General features: G+C 53.3%; 8 protein-coding genes across 8 annotated transcripts; 2 read left to right on the forward strand and 6 right to left on the reverse strand.

Moving 5' to 3' along the window:
• Window positions 1-443: 443 nt before the first annotated feature.
• KRP23_6022 (uncharacterized protein) lies at window positions 444-2,231 on the reverse strand (the record flags this gene model as incomplete). Its single annotated transcript, XM_067891160.1, has 1 exon — window positions 444-2,231. The coding sequence occupies one exon, from the start codon at window positions 2,229-2,231 to the stop codon at window positions 444-446; it is 1,788 nt and encodes a 595-aa protein (XP_067745542.1).
• A 230-nt stretch (window positions 2,232-2,461) lies between these two features.
• Window positions 2,462-5,032, reverse strand: KRP23_6023 (Rabankyrin-5; the record flags this gene model as incomplete). Its single annotated transcript, XM_067891161.1, has 2 exons — window positions 2,462-2,896; window positions 2,972-5,032. 2 exons carry the CDS (start codon window positions 5,030-5,032, stop codon window positions 2,462-2,464), a joined length of 2,496 nt encoding a protein of 831 aa, XP_067745543.1.
• Window positions 5,033-5,077: 45 nt separating this feature from the next.
• On the forward strand, window positions 5,078-8,059 carry KRP23_6024 (Exportin-2; the record flags this gene model as incomplete). Its single annotated transcript, XM_067891162.1, has 2 exons — window positions 5,078-7,894; window positions 7,967-8,059. 2 exons carry the CDS (start codon window positions 5,078-5,080, stop codon window positions 8,057-8,059), a joined length of 2,910 nt encoding a protein of 969 aa, XP_067745544.1.
• Window positions 8,060-8,491: 432 nt separating this feature from the next.
• KRP23_6025 (Amidophosphoribosyltransferase) lies at window positions 8,492-10,051 on the reverse strand (the record flags this gene model as incomplete). The annotated part of the gene is made up of 1 exon (XM_067891163.1): window positions 8,492-10,051. One exon carries the CDS (start codon window positions 10,049-10,051, stop codon window positions 8,492-8,494), a length of 1,560 nt encoding a protein of 519 aa, XP_067745545.1.
• An 871-nt stretch (window positions 10,052-10,922) lies between these two features.
• On the reverse strand, window positions 10,923-14,309 carry KRP23_6026 (uncharacterized protein; the record flags this gene model as incomplete). Its single annotated transcript, XM_067891164.1, has 4 exons — window positions 10,923-11,070; window positions 11,135-11,614; window positions 11,689-12,484; window positions 13,484-14,309. 4 exons carry the CDS (start codon window positions 14,307-14,309, stop codon window positions 10,923-10,925), a joined length of 2,250 nt encoding a protein of 749 aa, XP_067745546.1.
• A 459-nt stretch (window positions 14,310-14,768) lies between these two features.
• KRP23_6027 (uncharacterized protein) lies at window positions 14,769-17,276 on the forward strand (the record flags this gene model as incomplete). The annotated part of the gene is made up of 4 exons (XM_067891165.1): window positions 14,769-14,949; window positions 15,006-15,445; window positions 17,164-17,189; window positions 17,267-17,276. 4 exons carry the CDS (start codon window positions 14,769-14,771, stop codon window positions 17,274-17,276), a joined length of 657 nt encoding a protein of 218 aa, XP_067745547.1.
• Window positions 17,277-17,807: 531 nt separating this feature from the next.
• KRP23_6028 (Methyltransferase-like protein 23) lies at window positions 17,808-19,331 on the reverse strand (the record flags this gene model as incomplete). The annotated part of the gene is made up of 5 exons (XM_067891166.1): window positions 17,808-18,629; window positions 18,722-18,786; window positions 18,858-18,912; window positions 18,992-19,086; window positions 19,178-19,331. The coding sequence occupies 5 exons, from the start codon at window positions 19,329-19,331 to the stop codon at window positions 17,808-17,810; spliced, it is 1,191 nt and encodes a 396-aa protein (XP_067745548.1).
• Window positions 19,332-19,521: 190 nt separating this feature from the next.
• KRP23_6029 (Separin) lies at window positions 19,522-21,265 on the reverse strand (the record flags this gene model as incomplete). Its single annotated transcript, XM_067891167.1, has 5 exons — window positions 19,522-19,942; window positions 20,012-20,811; window positions 20,877-21,000; window positions 21,074-21,165; window positions 21,224-21,265. 5 exons carry the CDS (start codon window positions 21,263-21,265, stop codon window positions 19,522-19,524), a joined length of 1,479 nt encoding a protein of 492 aa, XP_067745549.1.
• Window positions 21,266-23,026: the final 1,761 nt, after the last annotated feature.

The following is a 23,026-nucleotide window of genomic DNA, read 5'->3' on the forward strand; positions in this document are numbered from 1 at the left end:
GGAAGCAAATAGTTGTTAGGGCGTAGTCAAGTATTTATGTCGCTGCCAACTTCCTCCTGGTGCGCGGTTGGGCTTCCTTCAATTGAAGTCCAATTGCTAACAGCCGGAGAAGTTAATGTCGGCGCTAGCGTGCGTGTGAGTTCTCTCCATGCGTCATTCAGTAGATTTACAAACAATTTGGGTATTCATCGATTCGTGGGCCAAGATACCTCATCCAGACTGACAACCTGTCCAGTATCTTTGTTCACAGCGCTACCATAGTCATGAAGCATTTCTAATGTAGTGACGATGTCTATTACTACTGTAGTATGAATTCAATTCGGACAGCCGACGTGTATAGCTGTTGAGCTAACGAGAGAACATTGCCACGCCCTATGTGATAATTGTGTGAGGGCAGTGGTGTTGCTGGTTCCACTGCTAGTCTCCAGTTAACGTTGCAATGCTCAAGACCACGGCAGCGAGCGGTCCGAGTCGCCAATTTCACCTCCTCGAACGCGATCCTTGACCTGCACGTCGTAGTAGCCAACACCGGGACTCTCACTTTTAGTGATGAACGAGTCACGAGAGATGCGCGCTCGCGACATCACTGCTCCACGCGAGGATAATGAGGTAGCTCCAGACTCCGAAGCACCCGTTGTGCTCGCGGCATACTTCTGCGGCATGTAATTGTACCGCTTGTTCAGGTTTCGAAGCGCTGTGCCCCGTGGCGAGCGACTACCTCCCCGGCGTGCGGACGTATTCGAAGAGTTCGACGTGTACGATGACACAGACACGTTGTCAGCATTTGCAAGAGCAGCCGCTCGGGCACTACGGGCACGCATGTTGGCAGAACGAGGTGCAGGCGTAGATTGAGCGGAATAACCCGAGATCGACGACACGTTAGAAGAAGTGTAGGCCCCCGTGCCACGTCGAGGGAGCCCAGCTTTTTGGTCCATGGCCTCCAGAATCTCAGGCGTCAACCGAACCTTGGATCCTCCACTGGTCGATAAAGGCGCTCCTGAACGATGTGAACGTGGGTCACCATTCTGCTTGGACTGTTGCTTCTGTTGTTGTTGCTGCTGCCGCTGCAGCGGACGGGGCGTAGAACTCGATTCACTACGGAGAGCAACTAGTTTCTCCGTGCACATTTCAAGCTGACGTGCAATCTGCTTGGCTTCTTCGTGCTTGCGTAGCAGTGCCACCTTGAGCTGTTCGATTTGGCCCACGAGCTCTGTTTCCGCTGTCTGATCCGCCTCCTGGTCTTCTGGCCCGCTGTGCTGGTTCGATTCGCTCGCATCAGGGTGTGCCTCCGCCTGAATCCGTGTTCTACCACTGTCACTCTTCTGCCGGTGATCACTATCTAGTAATACCTCGCCGCTTTTCTTCCTGCCACGTCCGCTCCCACGACTGTTGCGGCTGCTCTTGCTGCCGTTACTACCGCTACTCCGCACGCTGCGTCTATCAAAAGAGCCCCTGCGACGCCCGCCCTGTTGTTGAGGGTGAGTCGGCGGAGTAGTGGCCGACGATGCCAATCGAGAGGGCGGTACTTGTTGCTGCTGAGCTGCCTCAGGAGACAATGAAGGAAACACCGTCAATTCAGGTCCTCGAAAGCGAATTTCCAGCGGAAGCTCGGCGTTCTTGATCAGGTCGTGCACCTGACGAAGCCCCGTATCCTTCAGCGGTGTGCCGGCAATGCTGACAATAGTCACGCCCGGTGCCAAGCGCGGGAAGTGCGTCGCCGCGCTCTTGGGGTAAATGGTCCCAACCTCAGTGCTGCTGTCATGACCTCGCTTCATGGTGAACCCCAACGGGAGTTTGTGGAACAGCACACCGAACTCACTTGTCTCGCCATCACTATCCACGCCACTGACGCTGCTAGGAGCAATGGACGGCGTAGCATCAGCACTAGCACCAGCATGGGCAGGAAGAGTCACGCCCAACTCGAGTTCGTCGCCGCGAGAGCAGCGCTCGCTGATTGGTGTCCCAGCCGTCAGAAACTCCTTCTTCTTGCGGTGGAACACCACGTTGCACTCGGGCACTTCGCTGCCCGGGAACGCGGCGTGGTAAGCCTCTGCAGTAGCCCCCAGCAGCGCCTCGCACGGCCACTGGGGGCTCACGACGCAGCGCAAGGCGACCCCCACGATGTTGGTCACGACGAAAAACGCTTCGTCGCCAATGCTCGGCGCCTGTGAGGTCTTTTCAGCTGCGATTGACGCGGGCGCGGGCGGCGGCACCTCGCCGGAGGAGGCCATGGCAAGAAGACGGACAGCGCGGGCTCTGCACGGCAGTGAGGCTTCGAGCACGGTCCGGTGGAGGTGTCCGGGAGCTCTTGCGATTTCGTGAATGCTAGTTTAGCCATGCGATGGAGCGGCCAATGAAAACACGAGTATTTTTGGCACGCACGCAAATTGTAGCCATCTTCAAGGCTGAAGGCATGTGACCTCCGTGCCCTAGTGCCAAGAAGTTGCAATGCCTTTGGTCTTTACAAAAGTTTACGGAAGGACAATACGTCGAAGCAGGTGTCGCACACGCGGTCGGGCTTGAGCACTTGGAACTTGGGGATAGCGATCTTGTTGCTCGAGCAGTTGTAGCACACGGTGCGGCCGCAGTGGCGGCAGTGGTGCTTGCGCATGGCTAGTCGGAAGATTGTGTGGCACGACGAACACTCGGCGGACTGCTCGTCGCCGACCCACTCCGGCGGGTGGGAAAGGTTGCGCAGCACGGGCACCAGCATCGAGCCTTGGCTCGTGCTCTCCACGAGGTCCACCACGCTGCGGCCTGCTGCGTCGAGCAAGTGCACGAAAGCGCCGGCACTAACCAGCGCGACTGCGACGTCTTCGCTCCCTCGACCAACAGCCAGGTGCAGTGCTGTGCTGCCATCTAGACTCTGTGCGTGGATATTTGCGCCGTGTTCAATCTGGTCATGACGAGCAGCACAAAGTTAGAGCAAGAACAGCAATCCGTATCTTCTAAAGCAATGACCCCCACTTACAAATGCGCTGATAAGGGATGCGGGTCCGTTCTGGTGTGAGCAGAATAAATGAAGCGCAGTGTAGCCGAACCAGTTGGATCGGTTTGGATCTGCACCATTTTCCAGCAATAGCTGCAGCATTTTTTGACACCGCTCCGACGGTGACATGGCAGCGAGGTGAAGCGCAGTGTTACCCTTCAAGTCTTCTTGGTTGATATCAAAGCCGTTCGTTTCTTCCTGCTCCTCCGCGTGTTCTTCTGGAATAACAGCGTCACCACTGTTCGCTGGTTGTCCTTGCTGCGGCGATTCGTCGGGTATAGTATCTTTGGTAGTCCCGTTAGCCTCATTGATTTGATTTGCCACCATTGCCAGAGTGTTGGCTTTTGCCGCGTCATTTTCGTGAAGCAGAACAAGAGTGACCGCTGTGTGACCGTTAGCTGCAGCATGATGGAAAGCATTCTGGCCTTGGTCGTCCACGATATCCTGTTCTGCGCCATGGCGAATTAGATAAGCAACAACGGCCACATCTCCTCGCGCAGCCGCAATGTGTAGTGGTGTCCTCCCTCGTCGGTTTGGAATGTTAGCATTTGTTCGGAATGCGCTGTTGAGCAGAACCTCCACAGTTTCGATGTTAGCTGCATAGTGCAAAGCCGTGTTTCCTTCCTCGTCGGGCAAATTGGATGCCGCATTGTGCTGCAACAGCAGTTCCACCACTTTGCTGTGACCTTTACGACTCGCAATGTGTAGAGGTGTCTGCTGATGTCCAAATTCAGCTGTAATCTCCTTGTCTCCGTCTTTTAGCTGTGAGATCAGGTTCACATCGGCTGCATTCTGCTCGATCAAGATTTCACAGTGCCGTACGTTGCCGCTTGCACTCGCTAAGAAAAGCAACGGCACCTTATCCGTGAGCAGGAAGAACGGCGCGCTTTCATCGACAAGCAGGCGACGGATGATGGCGTTGTTTCCCGTCTTCAGCGCTGCAACAAGTGGCAAGTCACTTTCGTCCTCCCCCACTCGGCCCAGGGGTTCACCAAGACGTAGTAATTCGTTTACCACGCGGCCGAGCTGATACCGAATGGCTACAACCAGTGGTGTATCCGAACGCAGTCGCAGGATCTCACACAACCGTGCTGTCGAGCACTGTCTCCCTGTGTCGCTTTGCAAAAGCTTCTCAAACGCATCTTCGTCCATCTGCTGAAGCTGCTTCAAGCACATGTTCTGCAGCCCTTGCACCGCCTCCGTGCATCGTGACAGCACGGAGCCATCTCCTGAAGATGTCCGTCCATTCTGCGACGACGGCGGCGTCATAGTAGTTCCGTCCGAGGGCTCTCTCCGTCGAGCCGTCAATGGGTTTGTGGACAGCACTGTGTCCATAAACACCAGCACATCCAGCGTTTTCTTCTGCAGCCGCTTCTTTCGCTCTTGAGCCTTCGCGTCGCCATCTTCTCCTTCTCCCTGTTCGTCGCTCTCTATTAAGACTAAAAAGTGCACAATCTTCTTGACACAAATGTCCACCAAGGACGGCACCAAGTACACGAAGGCTGCACGCAGCAACTGCTGCCAGAACTCCTCCTTCTCTCGCTGTTTAGCCACTTCGTCTGCCTCTGTACCCAGCTCGTTCGTGTACAGGAACCTCAGCAGCGCGTAGAACACGCGGTAGGGTGTGTCCTGCACGTGGATCTTCAGCGGGAAGCGTACTTGGCCCGGCACCTGGCTGCTCTTGGCACGCAGAAGCGCCGTCTGGAACGCACCGCTGCGCAGCGAGAGAACGAGGCGGTGCGCAGGGATGAGGTGGTCCCCCGTCGAGCTCTTGTACTCGGCACTAGAGCTGCCGCCATCCCCAGAGTCCGTAGAGAAGAGGAACAGTACATCGCTCAGGTGATTGTTCGCGAACAGCCACTTGACCTGCAGCAGGTCCGACACCAGTGTGTCGTCCTCTGAGCTCATCAATGCCAATCCAAGTTTGAAGTGAAGAATTTCACAAAATGGGTACGTTCGAGCAACCCATTTTGATTTGGGGAACATGATGTACACCACATCATAGTGCCACACCATGACTCCCTTCCAGAACGGACCGCGCATCCAATAGTCAATTCGATTCAAGCCACGAGCAGAGTGAAGATCTTCATGGCGGAGCCCAACATGCCCATGCTGCGCCAGTCGCTCGAAGGGACGCTGTCGCCCTTCGCCGAGACGCGCAAGGGCGCCGAGGCGTATCTTAGCACGCTATCAGCGCAGCCCAACTACGTGTTGCTGCTGCTGCAGGTGCTGGAGAGCGCGGGCGAGAAGCAGGAGGTACGCCTGGCGGCCGCGCTGCTCTTCAAGAACTTCATCAAGCACAACTGGGACCCGGAGAAGCAGGGCTGTGTGCCGCAGAGCGAGAAGAACCTCGTCAAGCAGCACTTGGTGGAGCTCATGTGCCGCATGCCCGAGACGCTGCAGAACCAGCTCATTGAGGCGCTCACGACCATTGGCGAGTACGACTTCCCCGCCCAATGGGAGGACCTACTGCCCCAGCTGGTACACAAGCTGCAGACGGAGCAGGACTGGCAGGTGCGCAACGGCGTGCTCATGACGGCCAACACCATCTTCAAGCGCTTCCGCAACGTGTTCAAGTCCGACGACCTGTTCCGCGAGCTCAAGCACTGCCTCGAGGTCTTCCAGGAGCCGCTGCTCGTGTTCTTCAAGGACACGGGCGTCGCACTGCGCGCCCCCGGCGTCGCGGCAGCGCAGCAGGCGCAGATGGTGACGGCACTGCGGTACATGAGCCGCATCTTCTACTCGCTCAACTGGCAGGATCTGCCCGAGTACTTTGAGGATCATGTCGCCGAGTGGATGGGCGAGTTCCTGAGCTACTTTAGCTATGAGAACCCGGCGCTCGTGGACGCGGACAACGAGGACGAACCTGGCCCGATCGACCGCGTGTTGGTCGCCATTGTCGAGAACATCAACTTGTACGCGGAGAAGTACGACGAAGAGTTCAAGCCCTTCTTGCAGAAGTTTACAGAGGTCATTTGGAACCTCCTGGCCAACCGTATCACGCTGTTCCCGAAGCACGATGAGCTCGCGGCCAAGTGCATGAAGTTTTTGACGTCGGTGGCCTCGCGCTCATTCCACCGCGCGTTGTTTGAGTCTCCGCAGGTGCTCACGGAGCTCTGTGGAATTGTTGTCACGAACCTGCAGTTGCGCTCGTCGGATGAGGAGCTGTTCGAAGACAACCCGATGGATTACATTCGCCGCGACATTGAAGGTTCGGATGGCGACAGCCGCCGCAGTGCTGCTCGCGACTTGGTGCGCGGTCTGCTCGGCAACTTTGACGAGGCTGTGACGCAAATCTGCATGAGCACGATTCAGACTCACCTGCAGCAGTACAAGGCGGACCCGGCGCGGAATTGGGCGATGAAGGATGTGTCTATCAATCTTGTGATTGCCATTTCCGCGATGAAGCAGTCTCGTCTACGCGGTGTGTCAGAGGTGAACAGCCGGGTGCCGCTGATGGACTTCTTTATGACGGAGGTGCTGCCGGAACTCTCCACCCCCAACCAGGCTTCGCTTATCCTGAAGGCTGACGCGATCAAGTTTGTCTCCACGTTCCGTAGCCAGATGCCTGTGGAGGTCATGGATCAGCTATTTCCCCTTTTGATGAACTGCATGGACCCGTCTCAGTTCGTCGTGCACACGTACGCTGCTGCCTGTCTGGAGCGTCTTCTTACGGTGAAAGACCCGTCGGGATCGTTGAGATTTTCAAAGGAGCGTCTAGCGCCGTACCTGGGTAAACTGCTCGAGCATGTGTTCAACATTCTGGAGCAGCCCAACTATCCCGAGAATGACTATCTCATGAAGGTCGTAATGCGCGTTATGAATGTGGCGAAGGAAGACATCTTGCCGCTGACAGATATGGCGGTGAACAAGCTCACCAGCATCCTGAACCGTATCTGCGCCAACCCCAGCAACCCGTCATTTAGCCACTACCTCTTCGAGTCGCTATCGGTGTTGATCCTAAACGTTTGCAAAACAAACCCGGGCGCAACGGAGCGTTTCGAAGAGTTGCTCTTCCCTCCGTTCCAAAAGGTGCTGACAAACGATGTTGAGGCCCTGTCGCCTTACGTATACCAGGTGCTGGCTCAGATGCTGGAACTGCGACCCAGCGGTGTCTCCGACGCATACAAGAGCATGTTCCCAGTGTTGCTTAACCCTACGCTGTGGGAACGTGTGAGCAACGTCCCCGCTATTGTGAAGCTCATCGAAGCGTACATGCGCAAGGCTCCAAACGATGTCGCTCAGTCTGTCCAAGGAATCCTTGGCGTTTTCCAGAAGTTGATTTCATCCAGATCCACGGAGGCGAACGCTTTCTCTTTGCTGCGGGGACTCTTTGCGTTTATGCCTCGCGAAGCTTACGTGAGCTTCCTGAATGAAATCGTGAAGATTCTTATGATTCGACTGCAAACCCGGATGGCTGGACGCAACTCGGTGGGATACGCAAAGGAGCTGGTTTACACGGTGTCAGTGCTTATTGGAAAGCTCGGCCCAGACACATTATTGGCATCTTTGGAAACGCTTCAGAAGGGAATGTCGACAATGTTTATCAAGTCGGTGTGGCTGACATGCAATGTGCGTGGTCGTGGACCCGCTGAGCGAAAGGCTTGCATCGTTGGACTGACGCGCTTGATGTGCGAAACTGAGCTCTGCGTCGCCGACCTGGATCTGTGGACAGAAATGCTGGCCGCAGCGGTGAAGGTGCTAGAAGAAGCTGGAGAAAGTGGCGCCGCGGTCAAGGACGAGGATGAATCGTTGCTTGAGTTGGAGCAGACGGGTTACGAGGCTGGTTACGCGAAACTGTTCTTTGCGTCGGTGGTTCCACTAGATCACTTACAGGAGTACCCGGTGCCGACGCGCTACCTTGCTGAATCGATTGCGAAGTTGTCAGCCGCGAAGCCTGGCGTGGTGAGTATTGCTTGCATTGTAAAACATGTGCGAGTGTATAGTCTAACTGTTGATGCTGTTCTGTTTGTCCAGCATTTGGCCTATGCCCAAACAAAACTTCCGACGCCCGCGACGCTCAAGTCACTGCAGTCCTATTTTGCGCAGAACAACGTTCCGTTCCAGTAGACTGGGTAACATGGATCGATGGGCACCTTCCACTGTCCGACATACCATTAGCAAATTTCAACGTGTGGGGAAGAGCTGTGCAGCTTGCAGCAGCATTCCACCACGAAAGTTCTATTCGTTCTGTTTTGTAGCAGCACAACCGTGCTGTCGAAGGGTGGGCATCACTTCCTTCCGTGGCGCTGCTTTAGCATGATGTGGTGGAGCGTTTGGAAGAAACCATGTTCATTTCTTGCTCTATATAGAGTCTACAGAGGAAGGAGTCCGAAGACCCCACCAGTTTAGTATGCTTCGGAGATGAGGAAGCCACGCAAGCGTGGCGATCCGAAGCATATCCTCGGCGCCTTACATAAAGGTGCCCATTCGCCCGGAGTGGGCTCATTGTAATTGGACTGGTTTCCTCGTTCAGCCCAGGCAGTCAGGAAGATTCCCAACTTACTGTGGAGCGTTGTACATGTCAATGCTCTCGTCGGACTGCGGGGTGGAGATCGTGCGGTTGAACGGCGTGAAGCCCATGTTCTTCGCCTGCATGCGGGCGTCGCAACGCTCGGCGTGCAACCGCTCGAAGTAAGCCTGGTTCACGTCACCCGTGACATACTCGCCGTTGAAGCACGACGAATCGAAAATATCAAGAGCCGAGTTCTCCTGCCGCACCGAGTCCTCGAGGTCCTTCAAGTCCTGGTAGATCATCCACTCGCAGCCGATCTCCTTGGCCACCTGGGCCTCGGTCTTGTTGAAGGCAATGAGTTCCTCAGTCGTCGGCATGTCAATACCGTATACGTTCGGGTGGCGAATGGCCGGAGCCGCGGACGCGAAGTACACAGCCTTAGCGCCGTTTTCACGCGCAATCTGCACAATCTGGCGGGAGGTGGTGCCGCGCACGATCGAGTCATCCACAAGCAGCACCACCTTGCCCTCGAACTCGGAGCGGATGGCGTTCAGTTTCATGCGCACTGTCTTCTTGCGAGCAACCTGGCCGGGCATGATGAAGGTACGCGCGATGTAACGGTTCTTGACGAAACCCTCGCGGTACGGAAGGTTGAGGCGCTGCGAAGCCTCAAGAGCAGACGTGCGGCTTGTGTCAGGGATGGGGATAACCACGTCGATGCCGTGGTCGGGGCGTTGGCGCAGGATCTTCTCCGCGAGCTTGGAGCCCATGTTGCGACGTGCCTGGTACACCGACACTCCATCGATGAACGAGTCCGGACGGGCGAAGTACACGTGCTCAAAGATGCACGGCGATAGCTTGGCGTCGGGCACGCACTTGCGAGAGGTCATCTCTCCGCTCTGCTTGATGACCATGGCCTCGCCAGGGGCGAAGTCCCGCTCCGTCTTGAACTCGAGCGTGTCGATGGCGACACTCTCCGAGGCCACGACGTAGTCGGTGCCGTGCTGGGTCTTGCGCGTGCCGTACACGAGCGGTCGGATTCCGTGCGGGTCGCGGAAGGCCACAATGCCGAATCCGTTGATCAGCACAACGGCCGAGTAGCCGCCGCGGCAGCGCTTGAAGACACCCGTGACGGCGTCCAGAACCATCTCCGTGTCGAGCGGCTGGTCCACGCGCTTCAGCAGCTCGTCGGCCAAAATGTTGAGCAGCAGCTCCGAGTCCGAGTCCGTGTTGACGTGGCGGAAGTTGGTGTTGGCCAGCTGGTCCACGAGCTCGTGCGAGTTGGTGAGGTTGCCGTTGTGCGCGAGCGAGACGCCGTAGGGCGAGTTGGTGTAGAAGGGCTGCGCCTCCGAGCTCGAGCTCGAGCCGGCCGTCGGGTAGCGGCAGTGGCCGATGCCCATGTTGCCGCGCAGGTTGAGCATGTGGTTCTGCTTGAACACGTCGCGCACGAGGCCGTTGTCCTTGCGCAGGAACAGGCGCTTGCGCTCGCACGTCATGATGCCGGCGGCGTCCTGTCCGCGGTGCTGCAGCACCGTGAGGCCATCGTAGAGCCCCTGGTTGCAGTGCTCGAACTTGTTGGCCAGCAACAGCGCGATGATGCCGCACATGGTGGATGGAGAGCTCTTGCTTGACGCTCGGAGGAGAGATTCCGCCAATGATGGCGCACGGCAGTTGCCGGCGCCGGCGAGTGGCTGGTAGAAAAACCTCTTGCGCTCTGTATGGCCGCCGCGAAACGGCTCGGAGTGTTTCGGGAACCAATCACCGGCAAATCCTTGCAGCCCCGCCAATTGGCTGAAATCAGGTCGCTGCCCATTGGGCGAAATGCCGCGTAGTCGACTGCACCAAGATGTCGTGGTGTCGATTTTGTCTTTGGAAAAGCTCAAGCCCGTTCCAGACGTGAGTATTTAGCTGGATCGCAGCAGTGCTGACGCATCAGAATCGTCACTTCCTCGTCGAAATTGAGATGTATCTTCCTTGGACGCGGTCTTCAAACTCTCTGTTCTTCAAATTCTCGAAAAACTGCCTTTTGAATATTGAATACGGCTAGTACCTCGAAAAAATAAGTATGCCCCATTCTGGCATCTCCGCTAATATGCAGAAGGTCTACAACGATTCAACTCGGAAATTAATGATCGTTTGATGCAGATAGAAATCGTCAGCTTCCTAAAAGGACGGTTTACGAATACGGAGTACCCACTTTATTAAGAAGACAAAGTCTTCGCAGCGCTTTCACAGCGAACCCACCAAAAACCGCTCGATCTCAAGCTAGCGCAACAATGGAAAGCTCATACGTCACGACTGTCCACCTTCACGGCAACTTGAGAGCCGAGGTCGGTTAATTGATGTTCTCACACCTGACACTACGCACGAATGTTGAGAATGAGAGGAAGAGGGTGACTAGTCTCACATGAAAGGTAGTGAGGGTCACAAGTATTGGAGGTCTTACATATGAGCATTCGCACATCCAGTTTTCTTACACTAGAGAGGTGGCTCTGGCTGAGGGGTTAGTGACTTGAGGAGAGATTTTGATCTGACAGCAGGGTTTTTCTTTTTCATGGGTACTGCCGGGGCACTGATCGGCCGATCAGGCGATAAAATTGCTCGCGTCGCTGTGATATTCATTAGACTGCACCGATACAATGCGTTAGAACATTGTATGGGACAACGCACGGCCATTTGGTGCTTCTTACCTGAGAGGGGAAGCTTTTGCACTTTTAACATCCCTTTTCAACGATGTGTCAGTCGGTGGAGCCGACCATTTGGCGCTCGGAACCCGGACCGCGGGTGGCTTCTCACTTGCGTATGAATCACCCGCTGATTGAAATTGTTGGTGTAGCTCAGGCCCCGCTATCGCGCCCACAGCAGGTTGCGGTTGGGTCAGTATCTGCGGAGGTGGTAGCATCGGCTCGTCGGGGGACTCCTCTGAAATTGACTCCTGAACCAAGGGCTGCGCACTGAATGGCACATTTGAACGATAGATCCGAGCTGATGATGGCCCTGGGTTTACCTTCCGTAACTGAGATGGCCCACTTCCTGTGTTCATACTCTCTTGATCGCCAGCTTCGGTGTCTTTTTCGTTATAAGGGTTCACGACCTCTTTGCGGCATGACAAGCACCGCACCAGACAATCTTCATTCTCTGCGTCTAAGCCAAGCAAACGGGCTTCCAACCTGTACCAAAATCAATCACGTGCCACAATGTTAGAATAAACAGTTGTCCACCAGCCACACTGACTTTAACGTACTCTTTCAGTACTTTCAGGTCGGCTTTACGTCGCAAACCCCGTTTGAGATTCTCAATCGCTACGGTGTAATCAGGTTGCTGTTTCAGCTTTTCAAAGAAGAGCTCGGCCTGGGCACTCAATTGTGTAGGAACATCCTGCGCAAATGCATCAACAACCGCTCGCTGACTGGCGAGTGCTTCCTCAAGCAGCGAGTGTCTAGCAGTTGCCTCGCTCTGAGCGGTAGCAAGCTGAATCTGGACTGTATTCCGAAGCGAAACCACCTCACTCTCAAGATCACAAACTTTCTCCGTTGCTGGCGCAGAAAGTGAGGCAAATCTAGAGTCCACACTCAGCAGACTTTGCTCGATATCAGTGACGCGACGACGAAGAGTTTCGTGCGTAGTTCGGTCATTTTTTTCTCGCATCTCATTTGTCATCTGCTTCAATGCTGCAAAAATCTCACGAGATTTTTCCTCAAGCAGCTCGATTCTCGACGAAACAGTGAATACATTTTTCTTGCGCTTGAGCAGGATATTAGTCACGTCCTTCTTCTGCTTTTCCTTGATATGCCCCTTGAGCTGGAACCATTTCTTGTGCGCTCGCTCCTTGAGTTCGGTTTCTTCTTCAGGCGACAGCATGTGAGCTCGTTTGAGTTTCTTAAGTGCTATCATTGTCTTTGAAATCTCTTCGACAGCCGCTCCAGCTTCTGCATCGTCCTCGTCATCCTCGTCACTGCTTGACGAACCAGATCCGTCTGCTGATGCTTCACTGTCACTTTCACCACTTTTTTCATCGATATCGGCCTGATCCGTTGCATCTGCCAATGCAGAAGTTGATGCGCCTTGTTGTGCAGCTTGCAGCGTAGGCGCCACTTGCTGTAATATAACCTCCTGTGGCTCCTGCTCTTGGGTTGCAACTTGTTGAGAAATTGATGATCGACGCGAGTGCGGCTCGCACTTATTCCCAGATAAACGCTGGGCAAGATCATTTTCACCTGCTGCGAGCTTCTTGTTAATACTTGTTCGGGGGACCATTTTCGACGATCGTCGATGCAATGCGGCTCGGCGCGGCAACAATGGGTCGGTAGGCGGCCCCGCTGCTTCCAAATGATGTAAAAGTTCTGGAGTGTCCTGATGTGGTCGAGAGGATGTCCGAATCGGGACCTCAGTCGCCTTGACATCGATGGAAGGCTGTGGCACTGCCGTCGGAATACAAGCTCCAACCGGAGGCGACGAACTCTGCACAGCAACCGACTGCGAGGTTGAGACAGGATTGAGTGTCCCCTTTTGCACGCTTAAAGAAGTGCTAGCCGTGGGCCCCATCGGAGCGGCTTGTAGTTCTGAGGTAGTAACAGCAACGTCAACACTACGACTGGGTAGAGTTGCGTGTATTGGGGCTTTCAACACAAAAGGCTCGATAGTTCGCTCCACTTGAACTGTAGGCAGGATACTTGAGACTGATGGGGTCGATATCGGACGTTTATCGTTTATCTTTTGAGCAGGCGTCGCTACTGCCACGGTCTTGGTTGTCGTTGTCGTGGTTGTTGCCGTTGAAGGCGCAGGTGCGACCCCAACCAAATCTATTTGTTTCGCTGCAATTGTCGTGCTGGGTTGAGCTAGCACGGGTGTAACATGCTGTACTGCTGGCGTAATGGTAGGCACACTACTCGTATCTTTTTCCGTTGATTCCTCCGTAGGATGGAGGACACCACCTCGCTCATCCATCGCATGAGAAATTTCTGGTTGGCTTTCAACCTCCTCCACCGGAGCTTTGCTCTCAATCACTTCTCGAGATGACACCACACGGCTGCTCTCACTTGACGAAGAACCAGACTGACCATTCACCACATATGATTCAAAGGACGGAGCTACAATTCCAACTACCGCTTGGTAGTCCTGCGATAAAACAGGCGCAACCAAATCCCGGGCTTCGGGTTCATTTAATGTAGCAGGCGGGTCAAATTCAGCAGGAGCTTCGGCAACGCTTTCTTCTTCACTGGCAGCGGGTTCTTGAAGATGAATTGTTGCCGGTACTTCCTCCCCAATACTAGCGGGAGAATGCTGAGTGCTTGGTACCGGCTTCGTTTCTGTCGTTTGAACGCTCTCCGCGACAGGAGTAGCTGCCACCTCCGCCGATCCATTCGACTTGGTCTTTTTGGTGTTGTGCTTCTTGTCCTTGCTCTTCTTCTTCGCAGTTGTTTTCTCGACTTTCTCGACATCTGCAACTGTAGGCGTGGTAACACTGGAAGTCGTTGCTAGCCGATCAAGAATGGCAGCCGCCATCCCCGTGACACGAACAGCCTTTTTGTCTGTGCCAAGTTTCTTGCTCACTGTCGCCGCTAACGGTTTAGTTTCGTCCGGTGGAGTAACCCAGCGATGTGGCCCCTGAGCCTCATCATCCACTGCCGCTGTACCATCAATATTGTGCGCGATATTGCGCAGCTTGAGGTCGAGCTCTGTCATACCAAAACTCACCTCCGTAAGCCAGGTCTCCATCTTGTCGACGCGACCGCAAACCGCACGCAGAATAGCTTCAAGAGCCATTGCTTGCTTCCCCAAGTCCTTGAACAAACCTTGAAACACCTCGCGAGAGGCATTTCCAGGCACATCTTGCTGCACCTGAAGCACCGAAGCCTTACCCATACCGCAATATCTGAAGGGGAAACACTACTAGAAGCCACAGTATGTGTTGGCCATGCCCCGAACACGTCACGTTCTCGTCCGGTGGCGTCTAAAGTGTATTTCATCGCACCGAACCGTCGTCGAGAGTGGCGTGGTTTCGCTCAGCTAATTTCAAAACGTCGCTTTGTGTAATTGGTCATGACGATCTTTTGGCGAAGGCAACACTCCTGGGCTGTGCTGGTTGTGATTCTTGTTGTGTTTGGTGGGGTGTTCGATGGTCCGGAAGGTGTTGAGGCGACTGCAACGAACGGCCGATTCCAATTCACCCAAGCCGTCTACTCAACCACTGAGGACTTTGGCGTTGCTTACATCACTGTTCAACGCAGTCTCGGGTGTGACGGTCGAGCTGCTGTATATGTGTCCACCATTCCTGGGGTTGGAAATGCAGTGGCGGGGCGTGACTATAAACCAATCTTCAACATGAGCCTCGTGTGGCAGGATGGCGAGGATTTCGAGAAAGCTCTTTATTTGCCAATCTACAATGATGGCAAGCCCCAAGAAAGCCCCAAGACCTTCACACTGAGGCTGCACGATGCACTTGGTGCGGAAATCAACACTGACCGCAACCAGACGCAAGTCATACTAGTTCCTCCGTCTAACCGTGAGTATTTTTTCGTTTTCATCGCCATGTCACTACTAACGTTGACCAATCTACAGTTGTTCCTGGGAGCTTCACTTTCAGGGATGCCGCTGTCAGTGTAAACGAGGGCAATACGATGACTATCCCTGTGCTTTGGATGGCTGGCACAACGTCTTCTGCTAGTGTGAAGTTTGAGATTATGTGTAAAAGTGCCTGCTTTCCCGATGACTTTGTGTTGGTATCGCCACTTACAAAATTGCTGGACTGGAAACGTGATGATTATCCTTCTACCGCTACTGCTCGCACGCAGAATATCACTATAAAAGTGCTAAATGACGGCGTATATGAGCCCAGTGAGAACTTTATTCTGCGATTGGTTGTTGTGGAAGCTGATGAGGATGCTGTTATCGGAACTGGAGCGATTGGGAACATTGCAGAAATGGTTGTGACAATAGCTGGTCCCAATAATGCTCGGTCGGGTACACTGCAGTTCGATGCGGATTGCTTTCCAGCTTGTGTGAGTACGAAATACTCAGCTATAGCAGGAGGTGCCGCACGCGTAGTAATTCAGCGACGTAGTGGTAGCGATGGAGACTGCTCCGTCATTGTTGCTACCCAAGATGGTACTGCGGTAGCAGGCTTAGACTATGTACCACAAGAACAAGAACTGCTTTGGAAAGAGGGGGATACGAGTGACAGACAAATTATTGTGGCATCGTTATTTCGACCTGATCCCATTCTACCTGCCAGACGTGTAGCCCTCGTGCTACAGAATAACAAAGGAGCCCCAATAAATGGAGCACACGCCAGTACGACGTACATTGATATCACTAGTCCAACCAATGTGTACCTTGGCGACATTAACTTTGCTGCCCGTGAGCCTCTAGAATCCGTGTTGCGAATCCCAGATTTGAGCTTTATCGCTCTAGCCTCGCGTAATACAAGCTCACGGCTTCAGCTCTGTCCGAGCGTGGTGGCAACTGAACCGGGTGTGTTATCCGTGTCAATACAGCGCAACTTTGCAGCATTTCCTGTACCCGCGCGGGTATTCGTAAAAACCATTGCTGGTACAGCAAATTCTGGAGTTGATTTTGATCCCCTCACGAACACAATCGTCACTTGGGCAAACGGCGATTCCGATGTGAAGGAAGTTTTCCTAAGGATCTTGACACCCCCAACTTATGATCCACATCCGCGTTCGTTCTGGTTACAACTATCTGATGTGACTGGTGCCGTTGTTGGAGCTTGCAATGTTCTTGAAGTGGTGCTTGTAGGGGTAGCACAAGGCCCACATATCGTTTCGTTTGACCTTGACTTGGCTCTTGGAAGGCTTACGCTCCAAATGAGTCACCCTGTTCAGGTATCGACTCTAGACGTAACAAGATTGTTGCTGCAATCCGAACGTGCGTTAAAAACCGGCCCAACTTTCAGATTCACTACCCAACAGACAACTACGAGCAGCCCAGATGGCTCAGTGATTCTCTTGGATATTGGAGCAGGGGATCTTAACAACCTGAAGCGCATAGTTGGTCTAGCAAAGAGCGCTGGATCAGCGTTTTTGAGTACGGAAGTGGGTCTTTTCCAGTACGTTCTTAACGATTGTCAAAGCAGCGGAATCCGTGCCTGCTCTCCAGCCACAACAGCAAATATATCCAGCGCATCAGCGCTCGCTGTTACTACGTTTACTCCAGATACACTAGCACCGACGCTCGTGGGGTACAGCTTGGATTTATCACGCAGATTGCTAAAGCTGCATTTTTCTGAGGCGGTAGATTTTTCTACTCTTAAAATTGAAGCACTAACCTTTTCGGAAACTACAGGAGGAGTCGACGTTTATCGACTTTCATCAGCATCTACGCGGTTATTTGCCCCCCACCCAGATCCGCTAAGCGGTGCCACACTGCGTGACGCAAATCGTCTACCTGCTGATAATACCTTTCTCACCCTGCAGCTCGGCCGAGCCGACGTCACAGCATTTGCTAGTTTTGGCGCTGGTAAAATCGGCATCACACGAGCCAATACGTTTTTGGGGATTGAGAGTGCATTCGTTGCGGACTTTACCGGGAATTCTGTCGTCGCCGTGATTCCGGGGAAATTGCTTCAGGTTTCGGCTGCGGACTGCTCATCGTGCCCTGCAGGATCGTATCTTACCAGCTCGTGCTCAGACCTTAAGGACCGGAAGTGCAGCACCTGCAGTGTGTGCCCCGGTAACTCATTTGCCCGTGAGACTTGTAGAGCTACGCAGGACACTCTTTGCTACCGTAAGTTATGATGTTGCCGAAGTAAGTTTTTAAGTAGAATTCTTCGAGACTAACCCGTTCTGTGTTTTGTTTTGCAGCTTGCACTGAATGCCGTGCAGGCCAATACGTATCGGTCGCTTGCTCTCCAACGACGGATCGTGTGTGTGGTCCATGTACGCAGTGCACGTTGGACGAGTATGAGGTTTCATCATGCGTGGCAGGCGTAGACCGTATTTGCCGAACTTGTAATTCGTGCACGTTGACAACTGCACAGCAATTATTGTGCCAGCGAAGCCCCATGTGGAAGCGAATACAGATGCGATCGCCTTTTAGCTGTCCCCAGCCTGGCCAGGAGTTCAAGACCCGTGAGGATCAGTTGCAACGCGCGAAATCTAATCGTTGTGGGTCTGGTCGATGTTCCTGCACTGCAACTGGTATAACTGGCAATTCGAATCCAAACGGTGACGGCTTTCCAGACGATCCGCGCTGCACTGGACCCGTGGCTTACAACATTTTTGTTTAGAAGCAGGCGCGGCAGTAAAATGCTAGCACGATTTCTGAACATGCAGTGCTTTCTCCATGGATTGTAGCATCAAAGGTGTCTTGTAAAGCGAATTCTCTATTGTATTGGTACCTGTTCTAGTGAGAAGCAGCGCGGATCTCGTAGAATTCGTAAGACAGCTCCTGAGCGTCGCTAACGGTCTCAAGAAGTTCTGCGCCGTCGGCTAGATCGCCTACAGGCGTAATGCTGTACGTGAGGTCCGTGCTCTTGGCCAAAATCGCATGCAGGTGGGTGACACCAAAGCGGCTGTGGCTGTTGGCATTCATGAGGTAGGCTACGCCGTCGGGGTTGGAGAGGACGTGGTGGCGGACAACACGCAGGAATCCTTCAGCCGTGCTTGGTTCGCAGATTATGTCGCTGGCAATCACAACTTCTGCCTTCGGCACAGCCTCAATGCTCTCGGTAAGGTCCCAGTCCAGAAATGACACTTTTACTTCCGGCTTCGAGGGATCGAACTCGTGCGTGAACGGCTTGTTAAGCTGAATATTGTACTCGAGGGCCGTGCACGTATCGCTCTGATAGTCAGTAAGTGTCGTGCGGCTTGCAAATCGAGCCGCTGTGATACCTCCGAGTCCGAGACCGCTGCCCACCTCGATCACACTCTTGCCTTCGAACAGTTCACGGTGCTTGTGGATCCAGCGTGCAAGGACAAAGGCCGCACCCCACAGCAGGTATCCTGTCTTACTCTGGCCTGTCATACGCGTAGGTACTTGGCGGATAAGCACATTCATAGTGCTTTCGCTGCCGTCAGCATTCTTGGGGGTATTGTCACGAGGATCGAAAGGGAGAGGTACAGCACGTGGCCACAAGCGCTCGACTTCCTCCACTTGACGCACACGGTGAGGAAAGGTGATAGCCGAAGGGCTGGATGTGCAGCTCGCGACAACTTCAGCTGCTGCCTGTAAGAGTGGAAGCAATTATTTTAAGGTAAGTCAGAGAGAATTGGTATTGGGTAATCCCAGAAACTCGATATGAAGAACACGATCCTAACCTCCTGGATGTCTTCGTTCTCGTGCTCCATCAGACGCATCAGTAACGGGTGTGCTCCGGCATGTGCTGCAGTAAGTTAGTATCGGATTCCAAAGTGAGCAAATGCAAGAAAACAGCAACTTCGCCGCAGAACGCACCGATGAAGGTAGCATTGTCCTCGTCGACCACCGTCTCGGCAAGCAGCAGGAGCATCTGTACATCCACCGAATATCAATTTTCCTGTCAGCAAGACTCCTCGTTTCATTAACCGCAGAGAGATACTCCTTCCAACCTCATAGGCAATCTTCACATCCTCCGGGCTCACACCGCCGTTGATTCGCTTCACAAATGCAGCCATGTACTCGGTCGCAAACCTCAGGAAGTCCGCTACCAAACCCCATCGCAGCAGCAACAGCACAATGTCAGCAAGATTAGATACACTACTACACCCGTCATCAAGTGTGAATCCAATCCTTACCGAGTCCAAGCACGCAGCGCCCGTAGGTGGTCCCAGCCAACGCACGGACATGCTCTCGCGCAGCGGCAGACGTGGCCAGCTCCTGCACTAGCGGGCGAGTAGCAACCACGTCCACATGCAGCGGGGCCGGCGGCGTAGAGCAGAGCAGAACCATTCCGTCTTGTGGTCTCAAAGAAGAATCGCCTGATGGGCGCTTGGCTCCTGTCGGTCACGAATGGCGGTTACGCGCTACGTCACTGGCGATTTCTGATTGGTCTACCTAGCGTTACTAACGCTTAACATGTCGCGCGAGCTGCAGCTTGTGTGCGCCACACACAATTAGACGTTGAAGTGGGCGATCATGCTCAGCACTTCGTCACATGCAACGGGAGCCCGTAGCAGACAGCCGCGTGGCCGTTAAGATACTTGAGTTTGCACACGCCTCGCGAGCCTTGCAGGACCTGTGCCAGCGACCGACTGTCGCTTTCATCCTCGGGGTCAGCCAGCAGCCACTCCTGTAGAACCTTGACGCTCAGCTGGTCGATGTCGCGGTCGGTGACGTCCCAGAGCATCGCCAGCACCGCAGGGCTCCCAGCTCGCAAGTATGCTAGCACCGCGCCACTCGGGCCGAAGATCCCCTGTCGCTCTAGACGGCCACTACTGCAGCCAAAGAGTAAAGCGGCGCTACAATCGGACTGCAGACTCATAACCTTGTCGCGATGCAAGTAGGCCTCCCCGGAGCCATGGCCGCAATAAATATACAGGTCCGCAGCCAATAAATATTCTCTGTGGGTTCGCATGATAGCAGGTAAGTTTTTTTAACAACGTGTCAGCGCATCCCATAGCAGTGCGTACCTCAGTTCATCGGGATCCGGAATTTCCCCGACAACTCCTTCCCAGCCGTATGTTGTCGTCCCGCCCTCTAAAATCGGTCCCAGTTGGTTTTGTGTTGATTTCAGGTCTCCAGCAGGATTGAGTAGGAAGCGCACACGGTTCCGTCGAACACGGGTCACTGGAGACGCCCGGCCAGCGTTTTGCAAGATCAGATCGAGGGACGGCATCCGAGTTACGCCGGTAGAACTGCCCATTACGTCCATGCCTTCCCACGGAAATTGCTGCAGCTGGTGATTCAAGATCAAAATTGTTGAGCATTCCTGGCTGCCGCCACGAGCTTGCAACGTCAACTCCTCCAAGAGGGCAGCGTCGCGGGCAGCAATAAGGCGACCCACCAACACCTTCTTCAATCCATCTGTACTGAGACCTTCAGTAACAAGGAGCTGCTTCACCTCGCTGACCTTCAACTTGGCGATTCTCTCTGTGCTCAGCTTAGAGAGATTGCTAACATGACCGGAATCAATTGCTTCCGTCGAGTGTTGTCCCGCCGACCGTATCAATTGGAGTATTTCTTGCGCAATTGAATCGGGCATGGGTGCCTCAATCTCTGCTGCAATATGGTGAAGTGCATCAATCACTTCACTGTCTGACAACCAATACTGAGCATCAGTAACAGCGCTCAACAGAGTTAGGTTCCTTTCAGCCAGCCTGATAGAGCCTAGCTTGCTCGATGCGAGTATGTTCCAGCAGCTCTGAACGACCTGGCCACTATACATGTTCGTATTTTTGACAAGCAAGCATCGCCAAAATCCAAGCGTTTCCTATCAACCAAAAGAAAAAAGGTTAATAATCAATCTGGACTCCAGCCATTTCCGCACAAACATACCTGCATACAAAGAACTGCTTTCTCGATGCGTTCGTCCAACAGTTTGCGAGTGCTCCACCATTTCTTTTTCAGCTCTGTGCTCCATAAGTCTGCTTCTTCAGCAGTGTGTCCAGATAGAATTTTCCTGCGAAGCCATCCACGCGACATATATGCTGTTAAACAGGCAAGCTCGATAGCTAGAGGCAACAAAACCGTACCTTGATTCTTGAATGATGGCATCCATCTCATGCATGCATTTCATCCAGGCCACTTTCGGTAAGCAGAAGGAAATTGGTGCGGCGCCGGTTGTCTATCACGTCAAAAGTTAGAATATGTCGATGCCATATTAGAAAACATATCGCGCTTACCGGAATGCGGCTGATCACCAGCTCAGATTGTAGGCCTATCATTAAAGAAACAATGATCCAAGTATCTGGAAGCTGTCGAATCTTTTCAGCAACAGTCCGAGCCATTCCGGCCAACTGACTGTTCGGCTTTAAACTTACGGCTGGGATAGCAGCTAGTCGCTCGAGCTGCATTACAAGGCCCTCTTTCATCGATATGTCGCTGTCTGTTTCAGCAGTGGCTAACTCTGCCTCAGCAACATCAGCAGTACCAGCATTTGCCAGCAACGAGCTGCTCGCCCACGACAAAAAATTGTCCCGGTCGCCTCCGTCCATTAAATCAACCGCGTTACGAGCGTTCTCCTCGATTTCAGCAAAATATGCCACCCCTAGAGCTGTTCGCAGCTCTTGACTTAGGTAGGGAATACCTAGACGACCCCCAAGCAAAAAGGCTTCTTCCAGTAAGGCGAGCGTTCGCTCTAGGCTAGTAAACGCTCTCGTTGACGTAGAGCGCAGGAGTCTGGTGTTGATGCGCCCTAACTGAAGCATGCATTTGACTCGCTCCAAACATGCATCGCAAGCTTTCATCGACCGCTTGAGCATCTTCATCGAAGCTAGTAGTTCTTCAATAGCTGCTGAATCAGTAAAGTCGATTATCTGGCTCTGGAGTCCTGCATATTTACGCCAGCAACGCGCCTTGACCCCTGTCAGTATCTTGGAAGCAGAGTTTTCACTGTGATCGACAGCTGATAAAACTTCAATAGCTTCTGCGTAGTAGGATAAAGCTACTTGTTCCTCTCCCTCACTACGGTGAACGTCTCCTTGCTGCACAATTTCATTGCAAATTTGTTCAAGAAATATCGGATCGGACTGGATACAGGAATGTAGTTTGGATGCTGCAGCGTCGATGGCATGATCATTGTTGCTGAACTGCATGCTTGGCCCCGCAGTCGGGTTTAACAGAGATATAGCTACTTTCGCCTCCTTCACATGACTTGCGTTTAGCTCCAATTCTGCGAATTCGTAAAATGGTTTTCGCGGGAAAAAGCGTAGATTTAGCCCACCAACAAGCCTCATCGCCTCCTTCAAGTAATACGAAGCCCTTAAAAAAAAAAACATGCGGGTATCAGTGTACGCCGATTAAAATCATGGAGTAGGAAGACAGTACCTGTGCGGTTGATCAGATAAGCTGTAGAGAGATGCGATCTGACACAATATTTGTTTTGCAGCAGAAAGTAGATCCCACGATGTACATTCTAACGCCTTGAAAAATAAAACCTGCGCTGGTTGGCATTCTGCGCTTGAAATTTCGGGAGGTAACTCAAAGTATCCAACTTCAGCGGATGATGAGGCAACGCCAAACTTCTTCGCCAGTTTCCAACAAATCCGCAGCGCAGCTTTAGCTTCGGCAATGGCACACTTACTCCGTCCTTCGCGAAAGTAAATATCTGATAGTATCGTGCGGGCAAACAATTCCCGCATGCCAATGGCTTTTGCAATCGTTGCGGTCGGGCGCGGCTTTATGTTGTGCCGAATATCGCCTAGAGTAGTAATCGCAAGAAGCAAGTGTTGACAGGCTTGAGCAATGTTGTCATCAAAATTGGAGGTCCCGGCAGCACAAATTTCTCGGTCGACTTGCTCAAACTGCTGCATTTGTGCACTGATGCTGGCAGCAGACGAGAAGACAGCTCCCGGTTCCTTTATCGTCACATTGCATTCATCGTTCACGTTAAGCATACTAAGTAATGCAGGTGGAACGACGCCCAACGTAGAATCATGACCACTTGCAGACAATTGAAATGTCTTCAGCAACTTTCGAGCTGTTTT

Source organism: Phytophthora ramorum, assembly GCF_020800215.1.
Source record: "Phytophthora ramorum isolate Pr-102 chromosome Unknown Phyram_PR-102_s0005, whole genome shotgun sequence".
NCBI classification, from domain to species: domain Eukaryota; phylum Oomycota; class Peronosporomycetes; order Peronosporales; family Peronosporaceae; genus Phytophthora; species Phytophthora ramorum.